The sequence below is a fragment of the Oncorhynchus nerka genome, linkage group LG26, assembly GCF_034236695.1.
Source record: "Oncorhynchus nerka isolate Pitt River linkage group LG26, Oner_Uvic_2.0, whole genome shotgun sequence".
NCBI classification, from domain to species: domain Eukaryota; kingdom Metazoa; phylum Chordata; class Actinopteri; order Salmoniformes; family Salmonidae; genus Oncorhynchus; species Oncorhynchus nerka.
In genome coordinates this window covers 13,108,996-13,135,958 of record NC_088421.1, presented here as the reverse complement: position 1 = coordinate 13,135,958, position 26,963 = coordinate 13,108,996, and the positions used below count along the sequence as shown (strand labels likewise).

General features: G+C 42.5%; 1 protein-coding gene across 1 annotated transcript; it reads right to left on the bottom strand.

Annotated features, from left to right (window-relative positions):
* Positions 1 to 441: 441 nt before the first annotated feature.
* LOC115110323 (zinc finger CCCH domain-containing protein 7A-like) lies at positions 442 to 10,887 on the bottom strand. Its single transcript, XM_029635885.2, is given in 24 exon segments — positions 442 to 1,207; positions 1,320 to 1,483; positions 1,598 to 1,731; positions 1,856 to 1,964; positions 2,108 to 2,213; positions 2,304 to 2,440; positions 2,567 to 2,640; positions 2,950 to 3,131; positions 3,323 to 3,423; positions 4,198 to 4,403; positions 4,593 to 4,751; positions 5,082 to 5,226; positions 5,351 to 5,376; positions 5,762 to 6,008; positions 6,167 to 6,192; positions 6,195 to 6,542; positions 8,182 to 8,218; positions 8,337 to 8,390; positions 8,483 to 8,563; positions 8,669 to 8,827; positions 8,940 to 9,143; positions 9,277 to 9,316; positions 9,689 to 9,784; positions 10,716 to 10,887. Coding segments are annotated over 23 exon segments (2,997 nt in total). The 5' UTR covers positions 9,757 to 9,784; positions 10,716 to 10,887; the 3' UTR covers positions 442 to 1,017.
* Between the last annotated feature and the right edge of the window lie 16,076 nt (positions 10,888 to 26,963).

Here is a 26,963-nt window from a genome sequence, read left to right as displayed (position 1 = left end):
CCTATGTAGATAATATGGCTTTGTGCTTGATTTTACATACCTCTCAGCTACAGGTGTGGCTGAAATAGTCAAATACACAAATTTGAAGGGGTGTCCATACTTCTGTATATATCGTGTGTGGTTAGCTGGTACGTAAAATACCTATCCAGGCGTTGCAAGATCTGGCCGGTGTCAGCAACGCCTGGGCAGAGGAACGGCCCATTTTGTGTTTAGCTGACACCTATCCAGGAGTTGTAAGATCTGGCATGCATCTGCAATGTCGTCAGGCAGGAACTCGACTATTGTCATTCCACAAACCATTGTATCCATCCTACCACATGCTGATTGATTAAACTTTGCAAAATGTCTTTCATTTTAGACTTCATGACAACTAAGCACATTGCATAGAATGTCAACCTACATTTAGGCTGCTACCCTAATGAACAAGTACAAAATCAATACTTGCAACAAGAAATCAAGATTTTATTTTGGTTGGTTGGCATATTCCAAAACCAACAGGCATAAATGCAACAAATTATGGAAATAATGAAAAAGACCTACGTGAACATAATTTTTGAAAGGATGTATAATTCCATTTCAAAACATTCCAATCTTCAGACTTCTGAATCATATAAAACAAAAAGGAACCTTTCTTAAAAACTCAAATACAAAAACAAGCCTTTTTTTATGTGACCTTTCGACATAAGAGCTGTTCTGATGGTGTCTACCCCTGCTTTGGCTTCTCTGAGCAGGACATCAATCCATTTTATGACAAGCAATCTTTGTGACGCGTCAATGATTGCTACGTTACGTAAAAGGCAATGGTGCATCTCTTTATCTGTGATAAAAGGAACACCGCTATGATCATTTGGAGCACATGGCCAACTGTGTACTTCCCATTAAAATCAAGCTGTGATCTGCATCTCTCCTCTTAATGGTACAGACTAGAGCCTCCCAAAGGCTTACCTGAACCTGTACCTCTTTTACTTAACACTGCAAAATATATTGCATCCCAACATAATCATTGTCATCAAATCATTACTTTATGTCTTTAAGCAGAAAACTATATTTGCCAAAGTCATTGTCATTTGGGGCTATAAGATGGTCTTTTCTCGCTTTGGCCAGTTTCATCAAAAGGAACTGCCTGCGCTCCGTCCATTCCTTTAGTTCCTCGTTTCCATGAGCCAGTTTACACAACTCCTCCTCTGTGCAAGTGCCTTTAAGGTATCTGTGGAAATGGATGCAGTATCAGAAATGTCAGTCACCAAGAACACCATTTCCAGTAATCAAATTAGGCACCAGTGACCTAAATAAACATTGAATTAGCATAGAAACCTTACCTCTCGCAAACTCTGAAGGTGCCAGTGGGGAAGCGATACTGCCAGCAGTTCTGATCGTCTTCAGAGTTAAACACTTTCTCTCTGTGTTTTTCTGAGGTGATGTGCTGCTGCCACTGCCTGTCACTGTTGCAGTTCTTACCACAAAGCCAACAGTGGTTGCCAGTCTAGCATAACAGATATCATCAAGATGATATTAGCATGTTGAAGGTTTGTGGTCACTTACAGCATGTTGAAGGTCATATAACCATCTGGGTGTGGTTAAAACAGAGATTGCTTACCATCTCCTCAGCATAGTCTGTGGGCATGTGGATCTGCTTCCCGTTCTCCTTGATGGAGCTGTTGGAGGCCTCCTCGCTCCAGCCAGGCTTCTGAGACTGCAGCCAGTGCTCATACAGCTGCTCCATGTCAGGAACTAAATGGACACACAGAGTTTAGTATCTGATTAAGTTTGTATTAGTCATCATAATATATTTACTGTACATCACATAGGCATGAACTGCTGTACAAAAACTACGGTCCATCTGTAACAAACTCACTGTTGTTCTCTTTCATGTATGTCCACAGGTCCCTTTCCTCTGTGCTGTGTGCAAATGTGCAGTTTCCGATGTACTGGCACTTTTTGCCAGTGGACACGTGCATACAAATCTGTAAGTAATACACACAAACAAAACATGAGCACTTTACACGAGGACTAAACATGATTCTCTCTGGGAGATTCCCATACGAGTCAGCTGAGTATGTGGTCAGACCAGTTGCTCTGGGAGCATTTTCAGCCCTCCTAGGCCTACCTCAAACTGAGATGGGATGGGCTTCTTTGTTGGGAGAGGGCGGATTGTTGTCCACTTCTTGCGTTCGATGGAACTCACCAGCACCACTCGTTTGTCTTTTGACCACCTGCAACACAGGTCAGATGAAATTCACTATGCTGACCAGGCTCATTATTCAAATTGTCCTGAAATGGTTTCAGGGGAAAGAACTACTCACGAATGCCTGGCTTTGGCAGTGCAGTACTTCTTGTTCTTGTCTGCCTCACTAACTTGGCCATTTCTCCAACACTGCCCACACACAAACTGCATCTTCAGATTTGGGGGTCCAAACCTCTTCAGTGGTGTGGTGAATTGCTGGAATGACACAAAATAAATGGTTTGTGTTAAGTCATGTGGAAAATCTGCAGTCAAATGAACATTAGAAATACATTTAGGAAATAAAGCATGTTCTGAATATAGTGTTGTGTACAATGACTTTACCAGGGATCCTTGGGTGCCTGCCTCCATGTTCCAAAACCTATTGGCCTCATGGACTATATTTTCAGGAGTGATGCCTATATGATCATAAAACAGATTGAGAAGAGAGTTAAGAGGGATGTTCACTTAGAAAACCCACAAAAGTTACCAGAAGGTCCTTAAAATACTTTTTCGGGTGTATGTAATAACACAAAAAAAGTGTTCTGGGCTAATAATGTAAGAAATAACACAAACTAAATACTACAAAGTTGCTTAGGAGCTAGAGCAGAGGTGCCATGTCTGTCGGCACCTCTTACAACTGGGAAAAGTAATCTTGTTGAATTACCAAAAACATTCTTTGATTAGATGCTATTTGAAGGCACCTTAAATAGGTGGCAAGAGCTTACCTAGCTGGTGCTGCATCATCCACACCTTCAGCTCGATCAGGCTGTGGGCATAGAAGCACTCGTCTTCCCGCACGCAGCCGTAGCGCACCTCATGCCGACAGATGTCCATCTGGTTCTGCGGACTGTACGGACGGATTTTGGAGTAGCGCACAGTGTTCTCCCTCAGAATGTGGACCAGGCACCTGAAAGCACAACAACTCATCAAGTTCACAACCCCACTGTGCAGGGCATAGAATCATGTTGCAATATACACTAGTGAGCTTAATTACTAAAGGAACCAGAGCGGTCAGCCACAAACCATCACTTACAAGGTAGACCGATGCTTAATTCACTTAAAAAAGCTCTGCATCTGTAAACAAGTGAAATGGCTTACTTCTGATCTTCAAAGGCATGTTTTGTCACGGGGTGAGAGCAAAGAGATGGGTTGTCCTTATTGGTTTTGCTGATTATTCTGGGTTTGTGATCAAAACACACCTGGAGATCAGATACGATACATTAGAGGGATGGACAACTCTTACAAGACACTGTACACAGAGTAGAGGTTTTAATAAAGGGCACAGCTCCCACTCATAAAACTGCCACTTATACCAGAGGCAGTAATATGACAGTCAACGTTAGTGTTGTATCAGGGTAATTCCACGGTAACAGAATGATGGCAAAAAAACAACAAACCGTAATTCTGTTACCAAACTTTGTATATTCAAGTAAATGTTTAATTCGATTTTTTTTTATCAGTGGAAAATTGTTAAAAGTTGTCCTAATGCATAGATTTGTATGGTTTAACTTTGTAATCATTGGTTTTTGTTGGGCATACTTTTAAAACAGAAACAAAAAATGGTAGTCTCAGCATCATTGTTCCGTGGAATTCTATTGTTCGTGAGAAGAATGAGGAAACAGGATGTGGTTAGTCAGGTTACATCAGGGGAACTTCAAGTCAAAAGTTCTCTCTATAACAGTGGTGCTCCACTCCAGTCAGATGTCCTCAGTCCTGCTGGTTTTCATTTCTCCCTGACACTTAAATTGATTGTCTAGAGTCCACACACACACTATTATTCTGGGCTGATGAAAAGGCAAAACCAAGCATCCACTGCAGCACTCAAGAACCAGAGTTGTGTACCCTTGCTGCTCTAACACAACAATGGCAATGCAATAAGACAGACTCAGCTACTTATCAATGAAGACAGCCCATTCCAGGAGGAACACGTCACAATTAGATTTATTTTTTTTACATTAAAAAGCCCAACTTACTCCACAGAGGAACATGAATATCCCGTGATGCTCCTGTAGGATCTTCGGGACAGTCAGATTGATCTTACTGGCGGGCCCAAATGGATCAAAGAGAAAGTCTCTGCAGATGAAGCCTTTGCGCTCCAGGGACCAAACATCAATCTCCTCTTGGCAGTAGGCAAATGTGCAGTGACCAGGGTACCTGCACCCCTCTCCAATGGCGACATCTACAAGATCATCGTTTTAGTTAATACATTTACAATTACATTTAAGTCATTTAGCAGACGCTCTTATCCAGAGCGACTTACAAATCTCCATAGGCAGCTGAACACTGGCACAGACGGACCATGAAGCACATTGGAGTAGTAGTATTAGAGTAGTAGTATTATTATAGTAGTAGTATTTTCAAGGCTTACCTTTGCAGATGTAGTATGGCCCAACATACTGGGATTTTGTCGGTCTGGGTCTGATCAGCTTCCATGACTTGTCTGGTTGATTTTTTATCCTTCCAAGTAATATGTCCTTCTTGCATTTGTGCTCTTCGGTATAGAGTGTGAAATCCAACACTCCAAGCCCTAGTGATAGGATATCAACATGAGCTTTCACATACAATAATTATAATGTCCCATAACCATTTATCAACCCAGTTTCATACTCTTAGATGTTGCACAATAAGCAAAACAGACAATCATATACACCGAACAAAAATATAAAAACGCAACATGTAAAGTGTTGGTCCCATGTTTCATGAGCTGAAATAAACCCCTGCCCAGTCATGTGCAATCCATAGATTAGGGCCTAAAAAATTGATTTCAATTGACTGATTTCCTTATATGAACTGTAACTCAGTAAAATCTTTGAAATTGTTGCATGTTGCATTTATATTACAGAAAGCATGTTCTTACCAGTCTTAACATAGCAGTTTGAGCATGCCTGTTTGAATTCATGAGTATCAGCCAGGGGATTTTTGGCCAGATCCACAACAGCAGGGAGGGGGGTTACATCCGGCATCCCCAGGGCCATTCCCATTGGCTTATCATGGTCGGTCAACTGGAGGGGGAACAAATATCATGATTTATTTAAAAAAATAGACAAGAAAAACTAAACATATAAAACACAAGGTACTGTTGTGAAAATATCAGTGGGACATAAAGACTAGACTAGCTAGACTCACCTGCATGAATGGATGCTGACTATATCCTATAATTTTTTTTTGGGGGGGGGAGAAAAATACATCAGAGACAACATTGACAAAACGTTTATGAAAAGTAAATAACAAAAAAAAAATCAAATTTCAGTTGATTGTTTTGTCAAAATCCAAATTTGTTAGCAATTGAGATTTCACTATTCAATAAGACGTTATTTACATTTCAGTCATTTAGCAGACGCTCTTATCCAGAGCAATTAAGTTTAAGTGCCTTGCTCTAGGGCATAGGGACAGATTTTCAAACCAGCTTACTGGTTACTGGCTCTCAAGCGCTAGGCTACGTGCCGCCCCAGATATAAGACATGAGGATAATAACAAATGTTCAACACATTCGAGAGGTATTACCGTTAAACTGGCTGTATGCAACTCCTTGCATACCTGTCTGAGGCTCTGACATGGAGAGACTGTCCAGTGAGTCCAAAGGAGAGGAGACCCCGAAGGTGTCCAGACCTAAAGAGTACCCGCTGGCTTGTGGCTTGTGGTAGGGAGGAGGCAGAGTCACTGTGCACTGTGATGTCACATGCATAAAAGGGTTCATGTGAGATGGCATAAGGAAAGGACTAGACATGGAATTTGAGGGGGCACTGGTTGGAAAAGGGATAGGGCCCTTCATGGTGGGAATGACCTAGAGAGAGGACAATACACTCTACATTAGATATTGTTTTAACATGATAGTGAAAAGGCCAAATTTAAAACAAAAACAGATTTTTTTAAACTAAAATTGAATGTGCAAAAAAAGAAAGAAGGTTTTCCTACATTAGCAGCAATCTCCCATGAACGTACCATGGGAGATTCTGTGGGGCCGGGCCAGCTTGGTCCAGCAGATCATCCAGGTCATCTCCAATAATTTCCGCATCGAAGTCCGGGTGAGACTTTTGCATTGGCAAATGATAAGACTGGGTAGGGCTGGCTCTGGCACCATTGACCAACGTATGCATAGGCATGGGCTTGGAAATGGGCATAGGCAGGGGCACCGGAACATGATTGGGCTCTGGGGTGTGAACCTCAACAGGCGATACTGAAGGGATGATGCTGACAGGGGGGGATTCAGCTTCTAGTCTCTCATTCCGAGGGGGGTGCACCTTCATTGCTGCCAATGGGTCATGGCTTGGGGGGGCTGGGTCTGGACCGTCAGTTTCCTGAGGGGGCTGATTCACTTCTACAACACAGGTGGGAATTTGGAAAGTGCAAAAAAAATGTTTAGCAACAAGACCGTCCACATTTAAAAAGATCCAATGCAGCAGTTTTTCTCTCATCAAATCATTTCTGGGAAACAACTAAGTAACTTACTGTGATTGTTTTCAATTAAAATGAGTTAAACTATTTAAAAATGACTTATTCACAAAGAGCAATTTCTCAAGTAAGATATTTTGCTAAGACTGTCTGAGTGGGGAGTGGAAATGGAAAAAGAAATCTGTTATTGGCAGAGGTTTGGATCTCTCTCTTATGGACCAGTTGGTTGTTTATCAACAAAACTGACGCGTGCGCAACTATGGGGCAAAACAGACAGGGTTGGCTTATTTTGTCCCGAAATGTTCATTGAAAAGAAATACAGTTGCACAATGAGCAATTGTCTCAAATACACTGAACAAATATATAACATGCAACATGTAAAGTGTTGGTCTCATGTTTCATGAGCGGAAATAAAAAAATCCCAGAAATGTTCCATATGCACAAAAAGTTTCTCACAAATTTGTTTACATCCTCGAGTTGAAGCGAGCTTACTACAATTCCACACATGACAGCTTCTTGTCAGTTGTTACTATCCATCTGACCGTTCAGAATCATAATGCACGCCTTCCAGCCACGTCAATGCGGTGCATCATTTACGTGATGTCAGCCAACCCATCTATTGGTCTATTAACTAATTTAGCAAGGTAGGCCAAAATCCCATCCCACCAAAATAGCCTGAAATTTCAGGCGGTCTTTTCAAACAGCTCTTACACTAAAAGGGCATTATAATGTACATCATTTCACAGTATTATTCCAACCTCATACTAGAAATATACACTGAGTAAACCAAACATTAGGAACACCTTCCTAATATTGAGTTGCGCACCGCACCCCCTTCTGTCCTTAGAACAGCCTCAATTCGTCGGGCAATGGACTCTACAAGGTGTCGAAAGCATTCCACAGGGATGCTGGCCCATGTTGACTCCAAGGCTTCCCACAGTTGTGTACAAGTTGGCTGGATGTCCTTTGGGTGGTGGACCATTCTTGATACACAGGAAACTATTGAGCGTGAAAGACCCAGCAGCGTTGCAGTTCTTCACACAAACCGGTGAGCCTGGCACCTACTACCATACCTTGTTCAAAAGGTCTTAAATATTTTGTCTTTCCCATTCACCCTCTGAATGGAACACATTCACAATCCATGTCTCGATCGTCTCAAGGCTTAAAAACAATGGCGGCTGCTGAGGGGAGGACGGCTCATCATAATGGCTGGAACGGCGCTAATGGAATGGCATCAAACATATGGTTTCTACCATTCCACTCACTCCACTCCAACCATTACCACAACCCCGTCCTACCCAATTAAGGTGCCACCAACCTCCTGTGGTTAAATTCTTATTTAACCAGTCTCCTCCCCTTCATCTACACTGATTGAAGTGGATTTAACAAGTGACATCAATAAGGGATCATAGCTTTTACCTGGATTCACCTAGTCAGTCTGTCATGTAACGAGCAGGTGTTCTTAATATTTTATATACTCAGTGTATTCAAAACACAGGGAAACCACATTTGACTGCACTGGGCCTTTAAGTAAATTACTCAAACTAAATCACAGAATCTCTTACCAATTTCTATATCTTCCACAGATGTAGATCCATGAGACTGAAACAAATAAAAAAGAATGCTCTTAACATCTTTACTTGCTGGTACACCATGTTCATTTGGTGCAAGTAATCTGTATTGTGTGCAGATTCACACAAAGAAATGGAATTCCCTTTACCTTGTCATTGGATGCACCTGAATAGCTCGATCCAGGCAAAACATTTAAGGCAGGCTGTTGAAAGAAATGTCTCAAGGTTAGATACTAAGCCACATACTGAAGTAGCCTATGTGCCATAATTCATACTCAACACAGTACACTCTCACCTTAATCCTGACATAGGCTTTACGGATTTTCAATCCCAACATTTTGGCCAGGTCCTGAGTCAATCCTATGACATTGGGATCCTGAAAAAACAATCACATATTGACAATAAGGATTATGAACTTAAGACAATAAAAGGAACAATCTACAAAACCTTACCACATGGTATATTTCCTCTGCGGTCTCACCTGAGGCACTGCAAGGGAGCACTTCGCTACAGTCTCATAGGCCTCTTTATGCCTGCCCAGCTCTTTCAAAGCTCTGGCTTTCCTATAAAGAGCTCTATGGTTTCCCTCATTCAATTGAAGAGCTTTCTCACAGTCTACTAGTGCTTCATCATGCAGACCCTGAAATAAAATTCCCAAATTATACCACTATTTGAACAAAAAATAAATAGAGAAATATTACATCATTCATAAATGTAAGACAAAACACACCACTTTCTTAACCCTGACTTACCGGTACAACGTTTAAGTAAGCAGCAGCTCGATTGGCATACAGCTTTTCCAACGTTCCAGTAGGTACACGGATGTCTTCCGAATCTGCATATTCTGCTATGCTCAAGGCCTCAGTGTACATTTCTATAGATCGCATCCATTCCCCTTCATTGAACACGTCATTTCCTTCACCAAACAGATTCTTCACAAGGTCCTGAATGAACACCTGAAAAAACAAATTCAACTTCTAAATAAAAAAACAAATTCAACTTCTAAATAAATACCAAAATATGAGGTGCATTTTGAGCTTCATATGTCACGAATGTAGGTGCTGCCATTTGGCTTGATTGCATAATCACCTCATATCGTTCCTGAGTTCCAGGATAGGGCAGAGTTGACCTAGAAACAAACAAGTTCAAACTTAGATCTCCTTCCGTTGACACTGAAAACATGAGCATATTCAAGTGTTACACCATTCAAGGGCGTCATGGAGTAATCTTTTCCCAAATAATACAATTTCAATATTACTCACATTAAAGGCACAATATCCAGAAATTGCTAAACAACATCTGACTTGTTGTACAGTTCCAGGCAGTTACCACTATGCAAACACTTAGGCTGTCTCCTGCGAAAATTAATTGTAATTCTCTTCCCCCAAGACCATCCATTGGTGGCTGACAACAGCTCTGTAGCCTGATTTCCCTATGCGCTCAACCAATCAGCATTCCCTAGGTACACTGACTTGGACTGGGGAGTCCTGATCATACTCACTGGATGAACTGCAGCCCATTCTGAATATCCTGCCAGCGACTGCTTCGGTCCTGACACAGGATTGACATGTTCACCTGTTTCTTTAGGTCCTGATCTCTGTCAACACAATATGTCATTAAAAAAAAAGTTAGTTACCTTTCTAGTTAACATGTTTTAGGCCTACTCCGAGTATAATTGTATTATTGTCAAAACCGTCGTAGGCCTTGCATACCGTAAGAATACGTCCAAACATACATTTTCATTAAGTTACTCACTCATTAACTACTCAAATAAAGACGAAACAATTCACATCATGAATTTGTATAACGTTAAACAGGTGAAAAGTACTTTTCAGGCTTCACGTGCTACTGATTCAACAAAGCATACGACAGCCTCGAAAACCCCATGGCTTTAAAATTCGTCATGCCTTGAACTTCCTGTCTGTCGTCTTCACAAGCTAGTTAGTTAAAAGTAATCGGTCAATATTTCGAGAAGATAAAAATCTAACTAGCTAAAGTGAGTCTGCTTACGACTGACAACGAGTCTGGATATACAAATCTACAGTACAGTAGTTGGGAGAGTTGATTCTGGACGAACGTTATAAAGTGTACATTATCACAAGTTAGCCCCATAACGTCAGAGGAAATGTTCGATACCCACTGATATATGTAGCTAGCTAGTTAGCGTCTAGGTCGAACAAATACCTCAACCTAGGTAGGCTAGCTTAACTAAATTAGACTAACCGATCTGGCAGGAGAAAGATATTGACATTCTAAACACAAACAGTATGTAATGTAATTACTAGATAGCCATGGCTATACAGTTTACAGTTACATGCTTGTCAAAGATAACGTACACTAGTAGAGTATCTGTACATTTTTCTACAGTAACGTTAGCTAGCTTCCTAGCAAGCTAGTTATCAATATGTCGGGCGGGAGATGCAAGAGAGCTAACTACAGTACATGACTGTTAGCGGTGTAGCTAACAGCTAGATAGCAAACTAGCTAGTTAGCCATCTTGCAAATAATGACATTTAAAATATGCTCACCCTTAAGGAATATTTAGATGTAAAAAAAAAGTCCACATCTAAATGAGTACAGCTTAAGATGTATGACTTGTTCCCTGGCCAGCATCAGTGATTTCTTGAGTGTTGGGGACACGAATCATGATGTGGCCTGGTCTCTGCCATGACGTTTTTTAAATGTTTGCTAGATTCCATTCTCATTCGAGGAAACAGGGCCCCCTGTTGACCACAAACTGTGTTCTGACTTTTTACTTAAAATAAAGTAATATGTACATGATGAGATCTTGAAATGTCAACAAATAAATATAATTCAAATTAATTATTAATGGGAATATAGCATGATATACAACCTTTTGACACGGTTGACTTGCTGGGCCTTTATGAACATGTTTTCTGTGAGGAATTGCATGCAATAAGGCTGTTGACATGATAAAACAATGACCACAGACATTCATTTATTGATCAATTAGACCTACTTCTAGTATTCTACATGGCATTAGTCCTGAACTGAAGTCCTTGGTCTTCCAGAATCTGAACAAAAGTCAACTGAAGTCCTTGGTTTTTGAGAATCTGAACAAAAGTCATTGAGCAATTGGCTTTAAGTAATACTACATTATGGACTGGGGTGATTCTATCGGAGAGGGAACTCAAACCAAGTTCAGATCAGTGTTCAAGGATTAGTTTACAGCAGATTATTCCGGGAGGAGGAGGGAATGATGCTCAGTAGATTATTCAAACCAGACTCTAAAAAAAACTCCCCACTGCACTGAATGCCTATGTCCACCAGAGTGTAAATAAGCAGCAGTGCATGCAGACTCCCTCTTGCACACCATGCCTGCGCTTTATCGGATACTTCTACTGTTCTCTGGTAAATTGCTGCTTGAATTTCTTTACCTTTTTAACACATTTTGCAGGGAATGATTAAGAGGGGTTGGGAGGGAGTGAAGTAATGTTAAAGGACAATGTTATGAGTGCCTTCAGGGATCTAACATGAAAGGAATTTACATCTGTTATAGCCTGATGATTCAACTCCTTAATTTCACACAACAATACAACTGTATCATCTTGAAATGGTTGAAACCTTTATTTCCATAATCTTGTGATCTTTATATAGAGCTCATTTTATGGTTGAATTTTTACTTTAATGCATTTTTAATTATTTAACAAATCAGTACCAATGTCAATTGTCATGTCTTGTATGTTGACAACTAATATGCACATTACAAATTCATGTTAATTTGATCTGGGAAAAGAGGTTATAGAACTAGACCATAGTATAAGAGTGTAAAGGGAATTTCCAGCTGAACAAAAAGGAGAGCAGTCCCATAAAAAGTGTGAAGTTGTTTTGTATTGTGGGAAAGGGGTTTCAAAAGCTATGGTTGTCTAAAAAGATCAGTGTCAAAGAAATTATAGTGAATCATAAACACATTTGGTTTAATACAAGTTGCAAAAAGGTGACACCCCAGCATAGAAAACATTAAACGGGCCTTCTCTGAGAAGGTACTTATATATTAATCAGACTGTATGAAACGTTCTCTAAACATCAGCCTGAGAGGCTTGTACGAAGTCAAAACAAAAGACAGTGACTTTGCCAGCTGCTACAGAATCACGGAGTTCATAATGTCATTGTGTCCTCAGTCCTTGCACATTCAGTAGCTCTGGCGTCAATCACTATCAAACGATATGAGAACAATCCATAACATTCAGTGACAAGTCTAGTGACCATCAACCCGTACACGAATGAGCGTCACAGATAGAACACTGGAAATCATGTGTCTGACAGAAAGGGAAAACATAAATATTTCCTAAGTATTGTGTTTATTACTTTTAAATGAATATGAACTTTATTAGTCTTAAATATTCCCCATTACAAAGTGCATCTTTCTTGGAAAATGTGAGGGACTTCTCCAGGTTTGCAATTGCAATATTAGGTCGTCACATAAATAGACTTGTAATAATACAGCATGTCCATTCCGACACTTTGAACACTTAGACATTCAGAATAATCATCATATGAGAGACTAATCACCGAGCTACACTTCTCAATATTCACTTGATGACAGGACATATGACTAAAGAGATAGTATGAAGCAAATGGCACATACTAAGCAAGGCTGCTACATACAGACAAGTATGTGCACATTTTGAACAAGATGTGTGTATATGTGATTGGTGTACATGTGATGCACTGAGTTTCATGTTCTTCTTCTGTTGTTGTTGTTGTTGTTGCAGTGGTAATAGCCTCTATGGCACTGCAGAGCCCCCCACGGACTAAGAGAGGGCTACTGGAGCTGGCAGGAGTCATCAAGTGCAGCACAGGCAGATCAGCCCTGGCTTATATGATGTATGGCTGCTACTGTGGACTGGGGGGTCAGGGCTGGCCCAGGGATAAAGCAGACTGGTGAGGCAGTTGTAATGATGTGTTAGTATAGTTAGTGTGTTGGTATCTCCTTTTTTCCATTTATATGAAAAGGAAAACATGCTTAAACCACTATCACAGTGTGACTATGTCATTAGATAAACAAACTGTGCGATGAGGCTCTCCAAATTGAGCATAATGACCAGAAATTACAAGCACAGGTAACAAACTAGTGTACAAAACAGAGAGAGCTCAGTAGTGGTTACATAACATCCAAGGGTTTATTCTTAGGGGGTGGAATGTTGCAGCCAAGGTGAGATCAGGTAGCCTAAGTCCTTACAATAGTGTACTTATACCTGGGTGTGTTGTGCCTTACCTTATACTCCCTGAGGTTCTGCCGAGGTCTCGTTTCCACTGCTCTAATCCTCTCGAACTAACCCAGCATGATATTTCACCTCTTAAAAAGGATTCTAAAAGCATCATGAGGTTTTCACCTGATTGACGTTTTCAACTTAATGTTTACTTTGCTGGAGCTCAGTAGCCGTAAAGTATGATGTACAGCACGTGACCAACAGATGGCAATGTTGAATGTTAACTGCAAAGCTAAGATGCATGTTCATGTTACAGTTTACAGCAACGGTGCAAACACGTTCATACACTATTAGTAGCATACTGTATACTTACATCTAGCCTAATGAATTTCTATCTAAGGCAGACCTGGGTGCAAATACGCTGATTCGGTGTGCGAGTTCATTAGAACGTGCGTCGAAGATGTCGTTCCCATAGCAACGATAAAAACATTCCCAAACCAGAAACCGTGGATTGATGGCAGCATTCGCGTGAAACTGAAAGCGCGAACCACTGCTTTTAATCAGGGCAAGGTGTCTGGTAATATGTCCGAATATAAACAATGCAGCTATTCCCTCCGCAAGGCTATTAAACAAGCTAAGCGTCAGTACAGAGACAAAGTGGAATCTCAATTCAATGGCTCAGACACAAGAGGCATGTGGCAGGGTCTACAGTCAATCACGGACTACAAGAAGAAACCCAGCCCAGTCACGGACCAGGATGTCTTGCTCCCAGGCAGACTAAATAACTTTTTGCCCGCTTTGAGGACAATACAGTGCCACTGACACGGCCTGCAACGAAAACATGCGGTCTCTCCTTCACTGCAGCCGAGGTGAGTAAGACATTTAAACGTGTTAACCTCGCAAGGCTGCAGGCCCAGACGGCATCCCCAGCCGCGCCCTCAGAGCATGCGCAGACCAGCTGGCCGGTGTGTTTACGGACATATTCAATCAATCCCTATACCAGTCTGCTGTTCCCACATGCTTCAAGAGGGCCACCATTGTTCCTGTTCCCAAGAAAGCTAAGGTAACTGAGCTAAACGACTACCGCCCGTAGCACTCACTTCCGTCATCATGAAGTGCTTTGAGAGACTAGTCAAGGACCATATCACCTCCACCCTACCTGACACCCTAGACCCACTCCAATTTGCTTACCGCCCAAATAGGTCCACAGACGATGCAATCTCAACCACACTGCACACTGCCCTAACCCACCTGGACAAGAGGAATACCTATGTGAGAATGCTGTTCATCGACTACAGCTCGGCATTCAACACCATAGTACCCTCCAAGCTCGTCATCAAGCTCGAGACCCTGGGTCTTGACCCCGCCCTGTGCAACTGGGTACTGGACTTCCTGACGGGCCGCCCCCAGGTGGTGAGGGTAGGCAACAACATCTCCTCCCGCTGATCCTCAACACGGGGGCCCCACAAGGGTGCGTTCTGAGCCCTCTCCTGTACTCCCTGTTCACCCACGACTGCGTGGCCATGCACGCTCCAACTCAATCATCAAGTTTGCGGACGACACAACAGTGGTAGGCTTGATTACCAACAACGACGAGACGGCCTACAGGGAGGAGGTGAGGGCCTCGGAGTGTGGTGTCAGGAAAATAACCTCACACTCAACGTCAACAAAACTAAGGAGATGATTGTGGACTTCAGGAAACAGCAGAGGAACACCCCTATCCACATCGATGGATCAGTAGTGGAGAGGGTAGCAAGTTTTAAGTTCCTCGGCATACACATCACAGACAAACTGAATTGGTCCACTCACACTGACAGCGTCGTGAAGAAGGCGCAGCAGCGCCTCTTCAACCTCAGGAGGCTGAAGAAATTCGGCTTGTCACCAAAAGCACTCACAAACTTCTACAGATGCACAATCGAGAGCATCCTGGCGGGCTGTATCACCGCCTGGTACGGCAACTGCTCCGCCCTCAACCGTATGGCTCTCCAGAGGGTAGTGAGGTCTGCACAACGCATCACCGGGGCAAACTACCTGCCCTCCAGGACACCTACACCACCCGATGTTACAGGAAGGCCATAAAGATCATCAAGGACATCAACCACCCGAACCACTGCCTGTTCACCCCGCTATCATCCAGAAGGCGAGGTCAGTACAGGTGCATCAAAGCTGGGACCGAGAGACTGAAAAACAGCTTCTATCTCAAGGCCATCAGACTGTTAAACAGCCACCACTAACATTGAGTGGCTGCTGCCAACACACTGTCATTGACACTGACCCAACTCCAGCCACTTTAATAATGGGAATTGATGGGAAATGATGTAAATATATCACTAGCCACTTTAAACAATGCTACCTTATATAATGTTACTTACCCTACATTATTCATCTCATATGCATATGTATATACTGTACTCTAGATCATCGACTGCATTCTTATGTCACTAGCCACTTTAACTATGCCACTTTGTTTACTTTGTCTACATACTCATCTCATATGTATATACTGTACTCGATACCATCTACTGTATGCTGCTCTGTACCATCACTCATTCATATATCCTTATGTACATATTCCTTATCCCCTTACACTGTGTATAAGACAGTAGTTTTGGAATTGTTAGTTAGATTACTTGTTGGTTATCACTGCATTGTCGGAACTAGAAGCACAAGCATTTCGCTACACTCGCATTAACATCTGCTAACCATGTGTATGTGACAAATAAAATTTGATTTGATTTGATTTGATTTATTTAGGGTATTTCAATTACTTACAAGAACACTTGATCTTTTTTATTTGAAAATACAAGTAGTTGAATATTGCAATGTACTTGGAAATACATTTTATTTCATGTATTTGAAAATGCTTAAATACACAGACAAGTATATTTTCGAATACAAATATTAAAATACTCCTTGCATTTGTCCCCAGGTCCATTTGGTCCTAGGGGTATTTGAAATAACTGAGGATGGCGATTTATATAATTATTCAAAAATACTTTCAAATACTTAAAATTAAAGTAGCTGATCTGGCAAAATCATTTGAAAATACTCAAATACACAGAAATATGCATGTATTAAACCCAGGTCTCCTCCGAGGTAGATCAATTTCTTGTCTATGTTTGTGGCAGGTGACATATGACCAGCATAGGGAATGTCAAATTTGAGGCAACTGAAGTCTGTCTTATACTTTATTTGGGTATGTTTTGTCCTGCGACGCTGCATCAGAAATGAATTCCTAACTTCCAATGATTAAGCTGTTTGGAATGTTTTAGTATTTCTGTTTTTGGGCATGGCTCTTTGAAATTATTAACGACAACAATAGCCTTAACTTTCATTAGCAACCCAAACTCCTGTAATAAGCTGGAGATATCATACAGATGCTATGACTATAAGTAGTCTGTATAGAAGTCCTGCTTTAGTCTAATCTACAGCGGTATGTATTCGTATTCTGGGAATGTTTGGCATTCTTCTTCGGCAGTGCAGAAGTAGCTCCACAGATGCTCATGAAAGGAATCTGGCTCCCCCTCTGGGCAAAAAGAAACACAGGCTGCTTGAAGAAGACCCTCCTCCTTCAATACAGTCATTGGTATGATGCTTTTTCCCACGTCACTCCCACATGGCTCAACAGTGAGTTCCATACAGAGATGGCCTCAGTTTCCAGACCTGAGTTTAAGGACATAAGGTTAGGAAGTAAATCTGTTTGTGTGTTAATGGTGTGGTGGTGGAGGATGTTCCCCCATCTGAATGGTTTCCTTGTTTTGTAATCTTCTGTAGGTAGTGTCAGCGAGTACTCAGCACCAGCAGGTGGTGTCATAAACAAAGTTAACTAGACCCGAGACTAGATGGAGAAGGGACAAGATAGCACAGATGTTTATTGTGTCTGAATCATAGTTCAATTAAATTGCTAAGAAATAAATAGTTGTACTTCAGTTTGGCTGAACATTGTCTACTGTTGTACCTCATGTAATGCACAAGGACCCAAAATTAATTCAAATTGTTTTCCAATAAGTGTGAGCAGTAGGGGTCAAGAGATAATTCTATCATCCTATCATCTCTTCCCTCTGCTCAAACCTTCTCCAACCTATCTCCTGATTCTGCCTCCTCAACCCTCCTCTCCTCCCTTTCTGCATCCCTTGATTCTCTATGTCCCCTATCCTCCAGGCCGGCTCGGTCCTCCCCTCCTGCTCCGTGGCTCGACGACTCATTGCGAGCTCACAGAACAGGGCTCCGGGCAGCCGAGCGGAAATGGAGGAAAACTCGCCTCCCTGCGGACCTGGCATCCTTTCACTCCCTCCTCTCTACATTTTCCTCTTCTGTCTCTGCTGCTAAAGCCACTTTCTACCACTCTAAATTCCAAGCATCTGCCTCTAACCCTAGGAAGCTCTTTGCCACCTTCTCCTCCCTCCTGAATCCTCCACCCCCTCCCCCCCCCTCCTCCCTCTCTGCAGATGACTTCGTCAAAAATTTTGAAAAGAAGGTCGACGACATCCGATCCTCGTTTGCTAAGTCAAACGACACCGCTGGTTCTGCTCACACTGCCCTACCCTGTGCTCTGACCTCTTTCTCCCTCTCTCTCCAGATGAAATCTCGCGTCTTGTGACGGCCGGCCGCCCAACAACCTGCCCGCTTGACCCTATTCCCTCCTCTCTTCTCCAGACCATTTCCGGAGACCTTCTCCCTTACCTCACCTCGCTCATCAACTCATCCCTGACTGCTGGCTACGTCCCTTCTGTCTTCAAGAGAGCGAGAGTTGCACCCCTTCTGAAAAAACCTACACTCGATCCCTCCGATGTCAACAACTACAGACCAGTATCCCTTCTTTCTTTTCTCTCCAAAACTCTCGAACGTGCCGTCCTTGGCCAGCTCTCCCGCTATCTCTCTCAGAATGACCTTCTTGATCCAAATCAGTCAGGTTTCAAGACTAGTCATTCAACTGAGACTGCTCTTCTCTGTATCACGGAGGCCCTCCGCACTGCTAAAGCTAACTCTCTCTCCTCTGCTCTCATCCTTCTAGACCTATCGGCTGCCTTCGATACTGTGAACCATCAGATCCTCCTCTCCACCCTCTCCGAGTTGGGCATCTCCGGCGCGGCCCACGCTTGGATTGCGTCCTACCTGACAGGTCGCTCCTACCAGGTGGCGTGGCGAGAATCTGTCTCCTCACCACGCGCTCTCACCACTGGCGTCCCCAGGGCTCTGTTCTAGGCCCTCTCCTATTCTCGCTATACACCAAGTCACTTGGCTCTGTCATAACCTCACATGGTCTCTCCTATCATTGCTATGCAGACGACACACAATTAATCTTCTCCTTTCCCCTTCTGATGACCAGGTGGCGAATCGCATCTCTGCATGTCTGGCAGACATATCAGTGTGGATGACGGATCACCACCTCAAGCTGAACCTCGGCAAGACGGAGCTGCTCTTCCTCCCGGGAAGGACTGCCCATTCCATGATCTCGCCATCACGGTTGACAACTCCATTGTGTCCTCCTCCCAGAGCGCTAAGAACCTTGGCGTGATCCTGGACAACACCCTGTCGTTCTCAACTAACATCAAGGAGGTGGCCCGTTCTTGTAGGTTCATGCTCTACAACATCCGCAGAGTAAGACCCTGCCTCACACAGGAAGCAGCGCAGGTCCTAATCCAGGCACTTGTCATCTCCCGTCTGGATTACTGCAACTCGCTGTTGGCTGGGCTCCCTGCCTGTGCCATTAAACCCCTACAACTCATCCAGAACGCCGCAGCCCGTCTGGTGTTCAACCTTCCCAAGTTCTCTCACGTCACCCCGCTCCTCCGCTCTCTCCACTGGCTTCCAGTTGAAGCTCGCATCCGCTACAAGACCATGGTGCTTGCCTACGGAGCTGTGAGGGGAACGGCACCTCAGTACCTCCAGGCTCTGATCAGGCCCTACACCCAAACAAGGGCACTGCGTTCATCCACCTCTGGCCTGCTCGCCTCCCTACCACTGAGGAAGTACAGTTCCCGCGCAGCCCAGTCAAAACTGTTCGCTGCTCTGGCCCCCCAATGGTGGAACAAACTCCCTCACGACGCCAGGACAGCGGAGTCAATCACCACCTTCCGGAGACACCTGAAACCCCACCTCTTTCAGGAATACCTAGGATAGGATAAAGTAATCCTTCTCACCCCCCTTAAAAGATTTAGATGCACTATTGTAAAGTGGCTGTTCCACTGGATGTCTTAAGGTGAACGCACCAATTTGTAAGTCGCTCTGGATAAGAGCGTCTGCTAAATGACTTAAATGTAAATGTAATGTAAATGTAATAATTATTATGTCTGACTCCTATTTTGAACCCAAACTATATTGCACATAAATTCCTTCCCACTTATATAACGCAATGATGATCGCTGTTGCTATATACTGTATGACACTACCGACCAGTAAACTCAGGAGTACAACAGTCTTCATCATGTGAACTAATGTAAACAACCATATTAGTGTAATCTGATTACTTCTATAAGTGCATCCACTTTTCACAGGTCACAGTGAAGTAGCTAAGCCTGCGTGTCCAATTTTCTAGCTCACACTGGACACTCCCCATACGGAAAAAAACAACATTTAAAATATAATTTTTAGATACATTATGTGAAATATTTTAAATTGGCCCCCCAAAATATTTCACATATAATTTTTATTTATTTATTTATTTCACCTTTATTTAACCAGGTAAGCAAGTTGAGAACAAGTTCTCATTTACAATTGCGACCTGGCCATGATAAAGCAAAGCAGTTCGACACATACAACGACACAGAGTTACACATGGAGTAAAACAAACATACAGTCAATAATACAGTAAAAAGAACAAGTCTATATACAATGTGAGCAAATTAGGTGAGAAGGGAGGTAAAGGCAAAAAAGGCCATGGTGGCAAAGTAAATACAATATAGCAAGTAAAACACTGGAATGGTAGTTTTGCAATGGAAGAATGTGCAAAGTAGAAATAAAAATAATGGAGTGCAAAGGAGCAAAATAAATAAATAAATAAAATACAGTTGGGAAAGAGGTAGTTGTTTGGGCTAAATTATAGGTGGGCTATGTACAGGTGCAGTAATCTGTAAGATGCTCTGACAGTTGGTGCTTAAAGCTAGTGAGGGAGATAAGTGTTTCCAATTTAAGATATTTTTGTAGTTCGTTCCAGTCATTGGCAGCAGAGAACTGGAAGGAGAGGCGGCCAAAGAAAGAATTGGTTTTGGGGGTGACTAGAGAGATATACCTGCTGGAGCGTGTGCTACAGGTGGGAGATGCTATGGTGACCAGCGAGCTGAGATAAGGGGGGACTTTACCTAGCAGGGTCTTGTAGATGACATGGAGCCAGTGGGTTTGGCGACGAGTATGAAGCGAGGGCCAGCCAACGAGAGCGTACAGGTCGCAATGGTGGGTAGTATATGGGGCTTTGGTGACAAAACGGATTGCACTGTGATAGACTGCATCCAATTTGTTGAGTAGGGTATTGGAGGCTATTTTGTAAATGACATCACCAAAGTCGAGGATTGGTAGGATGGTCAATTTTACAAGGGTATGTTTGGCAGCATGAGTGAAGGATGCTTTGTTGCGAAATAGGAAGCCAATTCTAGATTTAACTTTGGATTGGAGATGTTTGATATGGGTCTGGAAGGAGAGTTTACAGTCTAACCAGACACCTAAGTATTTGTAGTTGTCCACGTATTCTAAGTCAGAGCCGTCCAGAGTAGTGATGTTGGACAGGCGGGTAGGTGCAGGTAGCGATCGGTTGAAGAGCATGCATTTAGTTTTACTTGTATTTAAGAGCAATTGGAGGCCACGGAAGGAGAGTTGTATGGCATTGAAGCTTGCCTGGAGGGTTGTTAACACAGTGTCCAAAGAAGGGCCGGAAGTATACAGAATGGTGTCGTCTGCGTAGAGGTGGATCAGAGACTCACCAGCATAATACGGAATGTATAAATATAATGTGTATAGAAACATTTGCTTCACAATATATGTTAAATGCATCAGAAAATGTATTTCATGTATTTCAAAATACATTCTGAAATACATTAAAGAGTGTATTTATTGATGTACTTAATATATTTATTTATGTATTTGGAAATGTTTTGTAAAATATATTTCAACATGCATTTAAATGTATTTGTAAGAAATACATTCTTAAATTAAAATGTATGGCAAACATTTAAAAAATTGCCAAATCATATTGTAACCAAATGTTGAGTGTCTTAACAATGAAACTTCAGTAGGCTCTTTAGTATCACATGCACTTTTGTCAGTGTCATTAAGACTGTAGAACTAGCCCTGTACAAGCTTAACCTTTCTTCTTCTTTCGTATTATGGCGGTCAGCAAACAAATGTTATAGGTGCATGCCGCCACCAACTGTATCGGCTCTAAATAAGCCTACTATTCTGTAGTATAAATTCATTACGCATTGTGAAAACATTGCCCTGTCAACTAACCCCACACCCATTAAAACCTCATCACTATTCCACTACTTTGGCCTTATCTGATCCTACACCAAGCCAACAGCCTAGAAGGACAGGACACTATCATTCAAAACACCTTGTAACTCTTTTGCAGTAAAATCATGTACACCCAAGTACTTCTCTGCAGCTGCAACCACAACATCTATGTTCTGTGATTTCCATTTCATTCCTACGGTATAGGTGACAACGCCAAGAATACCGCCTTACTGAAGCACGTTATTCCTATCACTCTCTATTGACCTCTGCCTACTCACAGGGATCCTCACCCTGGACCCATCTTCATCTACTACTCTCTTCACTGCTTCAGCATATGACACCTTCTGCACTACTCTGATCCTGGTAACCTAAAACCTGCCTTTCTCTCAGCTGACACATCTGAGACAAAGCAATGGGTACCCCTACAGTTTACACACACAACTTTTTACAACACTAAACATTCCTCCTGCACACTTCTCACATCTAGGAATCTCCCTCATACTCACAGCTGCCACATGACCATAACTTGACTTTATCTGGTAAAAAAAAACTCTGCATCAAAACTCAGTAGTACAGAGAGTGTCTTCTCTGTTTCGCCACACTCTCATCGCACCAAACGGAGGGAGTCACAGACACCAGGAATCTTCAACTTCAGTTGTCCCTCCTCAACACTTAACGCCACTCCAGTTATCACTCCTTTCAACAGCGCCCTCCACGGGAGAGGAAAGCAAGTCACAGTTCTTGTCCTTCTGGATGGCAAAAAAGCAAAAGAATCAACATAATTCCACTTCGAGTCACTTTCACCGACCCAACATTCTCCAACCTCTTCTCCACTCAACCCGACAATACATATGGATCAGCCAGAAGGCAAGGACACATTCTCTCCAAAACGATCACTTCCACTTAGCAAAAACATGATTTATCCTCATCGGACGTGGCTCAAACTTGGCGGTCTTCCCGACACCTGCCACCGCAGTTAATTCATCCTCAGTCTCGTCATGTTCAATTTCCTTCTCCAGCACACTATATTTACTCTTAAAATGTTCCAATTCATTCTTTTTTTCCCCTACCCACCTCAATGGGTTCCCCTCAATGGGTTCCGACAACCATTCAGGTGTACCCACCATCTTGCGACTCCACAGCAGCTTAACCTTTACAGAACGCAATTTAACACATAAACTGGCATGACAAACCATCTCATGGGAGACTACACTCCCAAAAGACAAGCCTCCAAGTCTTTTAATAGGCTGCCGCCAATTATTGTACTTGACACATACCAAAAGCATCCCAAAAGCACTAAGAAACATTTAAATGACTACAGACATGATACATCATCGGTCATGTAGTAACCGTGTGTGACAAATAAACAAACAAATTTAGCGAGAGCGTTGCAACCAACATCGAACTTAACGTGTACTGGGTAGCTTTTGCATTCAATTGGACCTCCCTGTTGCACACAACAAGCTTCCATCCCCCCTGTCATGGTGGATTGAACTAGTAATTACCAATGATTTATAGATACACTAGATGACTAATAGAGGCCACCGTGTCTCCATCTTGGCAATCCCCCACCATTGTAAAAAATATTGACGAGCGCATTGCAACCAACTTCCAACTGGCAGAACTTAACGTGTACTGGGTCGTTCGACGAAATTAGTGCCTTTTAAATACATTTCATAGGTTAAATTGAAATTATGCAGCAATATTGCATTTTAAAAGTCTGGTATATGAAATGAAGTGCCCCTTAATATTGGTCACATTCAATAAATCAGATTTTCAATATGAATAAAGACTGGTAAAAGTGCAAATATTCAGCATTTTGACATATTCCCCTGTGCACCCTCTGTGACATCGAGTAATATTTTAACCCACCAACCCCAGAAAATACATAAACATGACATAATACAGAACGGTAATAGACTAATCAAATGTTGTTGGTCACATACATATGGTTAGCAGATGTTAATGTGAGGGTAGCGAAATGCTTGTGCTTCTAGTTCTGACCGTGCAGTAATATCTAAAAACAAATCTAACAATTTTACAACAACTACCTTATACACACAAGTGTAAAGGAAGGAATAAGAATATGTACATATAAATATATGGATGAGTGATGGCCGTGCGGCATAGGTAAGATGCAGTAGATGGTATAGAGTACAGTATATACATATGAGATGAGTAATGTAGGGTATGTAAACATTATATAAAGTGGCATTGTTTAAAGTGACTAGTGATACATTTATTACATCCCATTTTTTATCATTAAAGTGGCTAGAGATTGGAGTCAGTATGTTGACAGCAGCCACTCAATGTTAGTGATGGCTGTTTTAACAATCTGATGGCCTTGAGATAGAAGCTGTTTTTCAGTTTCTCTGTCCCAGCTTTGATGCACCTGTTGACCGCGCCCTCTGGATGATAGCAGGGTGAACAGGCAGTGGCTCGGTTGGTTGTTGTCCTTGATGATCTTTTTGGCCTTTACTTCCCTCTGGAGAGCCTTATGGTTGTGGGCAGAGCAGCTGCCGTACCAGGCGGTGATACAGCAAGACAGGATTCTCTCAATTGTGCATCTGTAAAAGTTTGTGAATGACAAGCCAAATTTCTTCAGCCTACTGAGGTTGAAGAGGCGCTGTTGCGCCTTCTTCACCACGCTGTCTGTGTGGGTGGACCATTTCAGTTTGTCTGTGATGTGTACGCCGAGGAACTTAAAGCTTTCCACCTTCTCCACTACTGTCCCATCGATATGGATAGGGGGGTGCTCCCTCTGCTGTTTCCTGAAGTCCACGATCATCTCCTTTGTTTTGTTGACATTGAGTGTGAGGTTATTTTCCTGACACAACACTCTGAGTGCCCTCACCTTCTCCCTGTAGGCTGTCTCGTCGTTGTTGGTAATCAAGCCTACCACTGTAGTGTCGTCTGCAAACTTGATGATTGCGTTGGAGGCGTGCATGGCCACACAGTCATGGGTGAACAGGGAGTACAGGAGAGGACTGAGAACGCACCCGTGTGGGGCCACAGTATTGAGGATCAGCGGAGTGGAGATGTTGTTTCCTACCATCACCACCTGGGGGCGGCCAGTCAGAAAGTCCAGGACCCAGTTGCACAGGGTGGGGTCGAGACTCAGGGTCTCGAGCTTAATGACAAGTTTGGAGGGTACTATGGTGTTAAATGCTGAGCTGTAATCGATGAACAGCATTCTTACATAGGTATTCCTCTTGTCCAGATGGGTTAGGGCAGTGTGCAGTTTGATTGCAATTGCGTCGTCTGTGGACCTATTGGGGCGGTAAGCAAATTGGAGTGGGTCTAGGGTGTCAGGTAGGGTGGAGGGGATATGATCCTTAACTAGTTTCTCAAAGCACTTCATGACGGAAGTGAGTGCTACAGGGCGATAGTCGTTTAGCTCAGTTACCTTAGCTTTCTTGGGAACAGGAACAATGGTGGCCCTCTTGAAACATGTGGGAACCGCAGACTGGGATAGGGATTGATTGAATATGTCCTAAACACACTAGCCAGCTGGTCTGCGCATGCTCTTAGGACATAGCTAGGGATGCCGTCTGGTCCGGCAGCCTTGCAAGGGTTAACACGTTTAAATGTTTTACTCACCTCGGCTGCGGTGAAGGCGAGCCCGCAGGTTTTGGTAGCGGGCCGTGTCAGTGGCACTGTGTTGTTCTCAAAGCGAGTAAAGACGTTTTTTAGTTTGTCTGGGAGCAAGACGTCGATTTCCACGACGGGGCTGGTTTTCTTTTTGTAATCCGTGATTGACTGTAGACCCTGCCACATACATCTCATGTCTGAGTCGTTGAATTGTGACTCTACTTTATCGCTATACTGATGCTTAGCTTGTTTGATTGCCATGGGGAGGGAATAACTACACTGTTTGTATTCAGTCATGTTTCCGGTCGCCTTGCCATGATTAAAAGCAGTGGTTCGCACTTTCAGTTTTGCGCTAATGCTGTCATCAATCCACGGTTTCTGGTTGGGGAAGGTTTTAATAGTCACCGTGGGTACAACATCACCGATGCACTTGCTAATAAACTCTGTCACCGAATCAGCGTATACATCAATGTTGTTGTCTGAGACTATCAGCTCAAGGACTGAACTACATACATAATATGGTGAAACTTGTTTTTAAAAATATTTCTTTCACAAGTCAAATCATAGTTTAAAAGCAGGTGGACTGGTTCTACTCTTTTGAGCCATTTTATGTTTGTTTTTTTATCGTGAAAAAGTGAGCGGATCGAGCATAACACGTCAACCTTGCTCTACCCATAGATAAATGGGCTAGAAATGTTTTTACAATTTTTGCGATTTTTTGCATTCAATTGGACCTCCCTGTTGCACAAAACAAGCTTCCATTCCCCTGTGACAATGGGGATTCATGGCTGCTTTAACTAGTAATTAACAATCATTTCTATTCAGTGCCTTCAGAAAGTATTCACACCCCTTGATTTTTTCCCACATTTAGTTGTGTTACAGCCTTCATTTAAAATCAATTAAATGTAGTTTTATTTTGTCATTGGCCAACACACAGTACTCCATAATGTGGAATTATGTTTACGGAATTTTTACAAATTAATTCAATTCCTTTGTTATGGCAAGCCTAAATAAGTTCAGGAGTGAAAATATGCTCAACAAGTCATATACTAAGTTGCATGGACTCACTCTGTGTACAATAAGAGTGTTTAATATGATTTTTGAAGGACTACCTCATCTCCGCACCCCACACATACAATCATCTGTAAGATCCCTCAGTCAAGCAGTGAAGTTATTAATTACACTTTGGTGGGTGTATCAGTACACGCAGTCACTATACAAAGGTACAGGCATCCTTCCTCACTTAGGTTGCCGGAGAGGAAGTAAACCGCTCAGGGATTTCACCATGAGGCCAATGGTGAAATTAGAACAGTTACCGAGTTTAATGGCTGTGATAGGAGAAATCTGAGGATGGATCAACAGCATTGTAGTTACTCCACAATAATAACCTAATTGAAAGAGTGAAAAGAAGGAAGCCTGTACAAAAACGAAAAATATCCCAAAACATGCATCCTGTTTGCAACAAGGCACAAAGGTAATACTGGAAAACTAACTTTTTGTCCCAAATACAGTGTTCTCAATTGGGCAAATCTAATACAACACATTACTGAGTACCACTTTCCATAT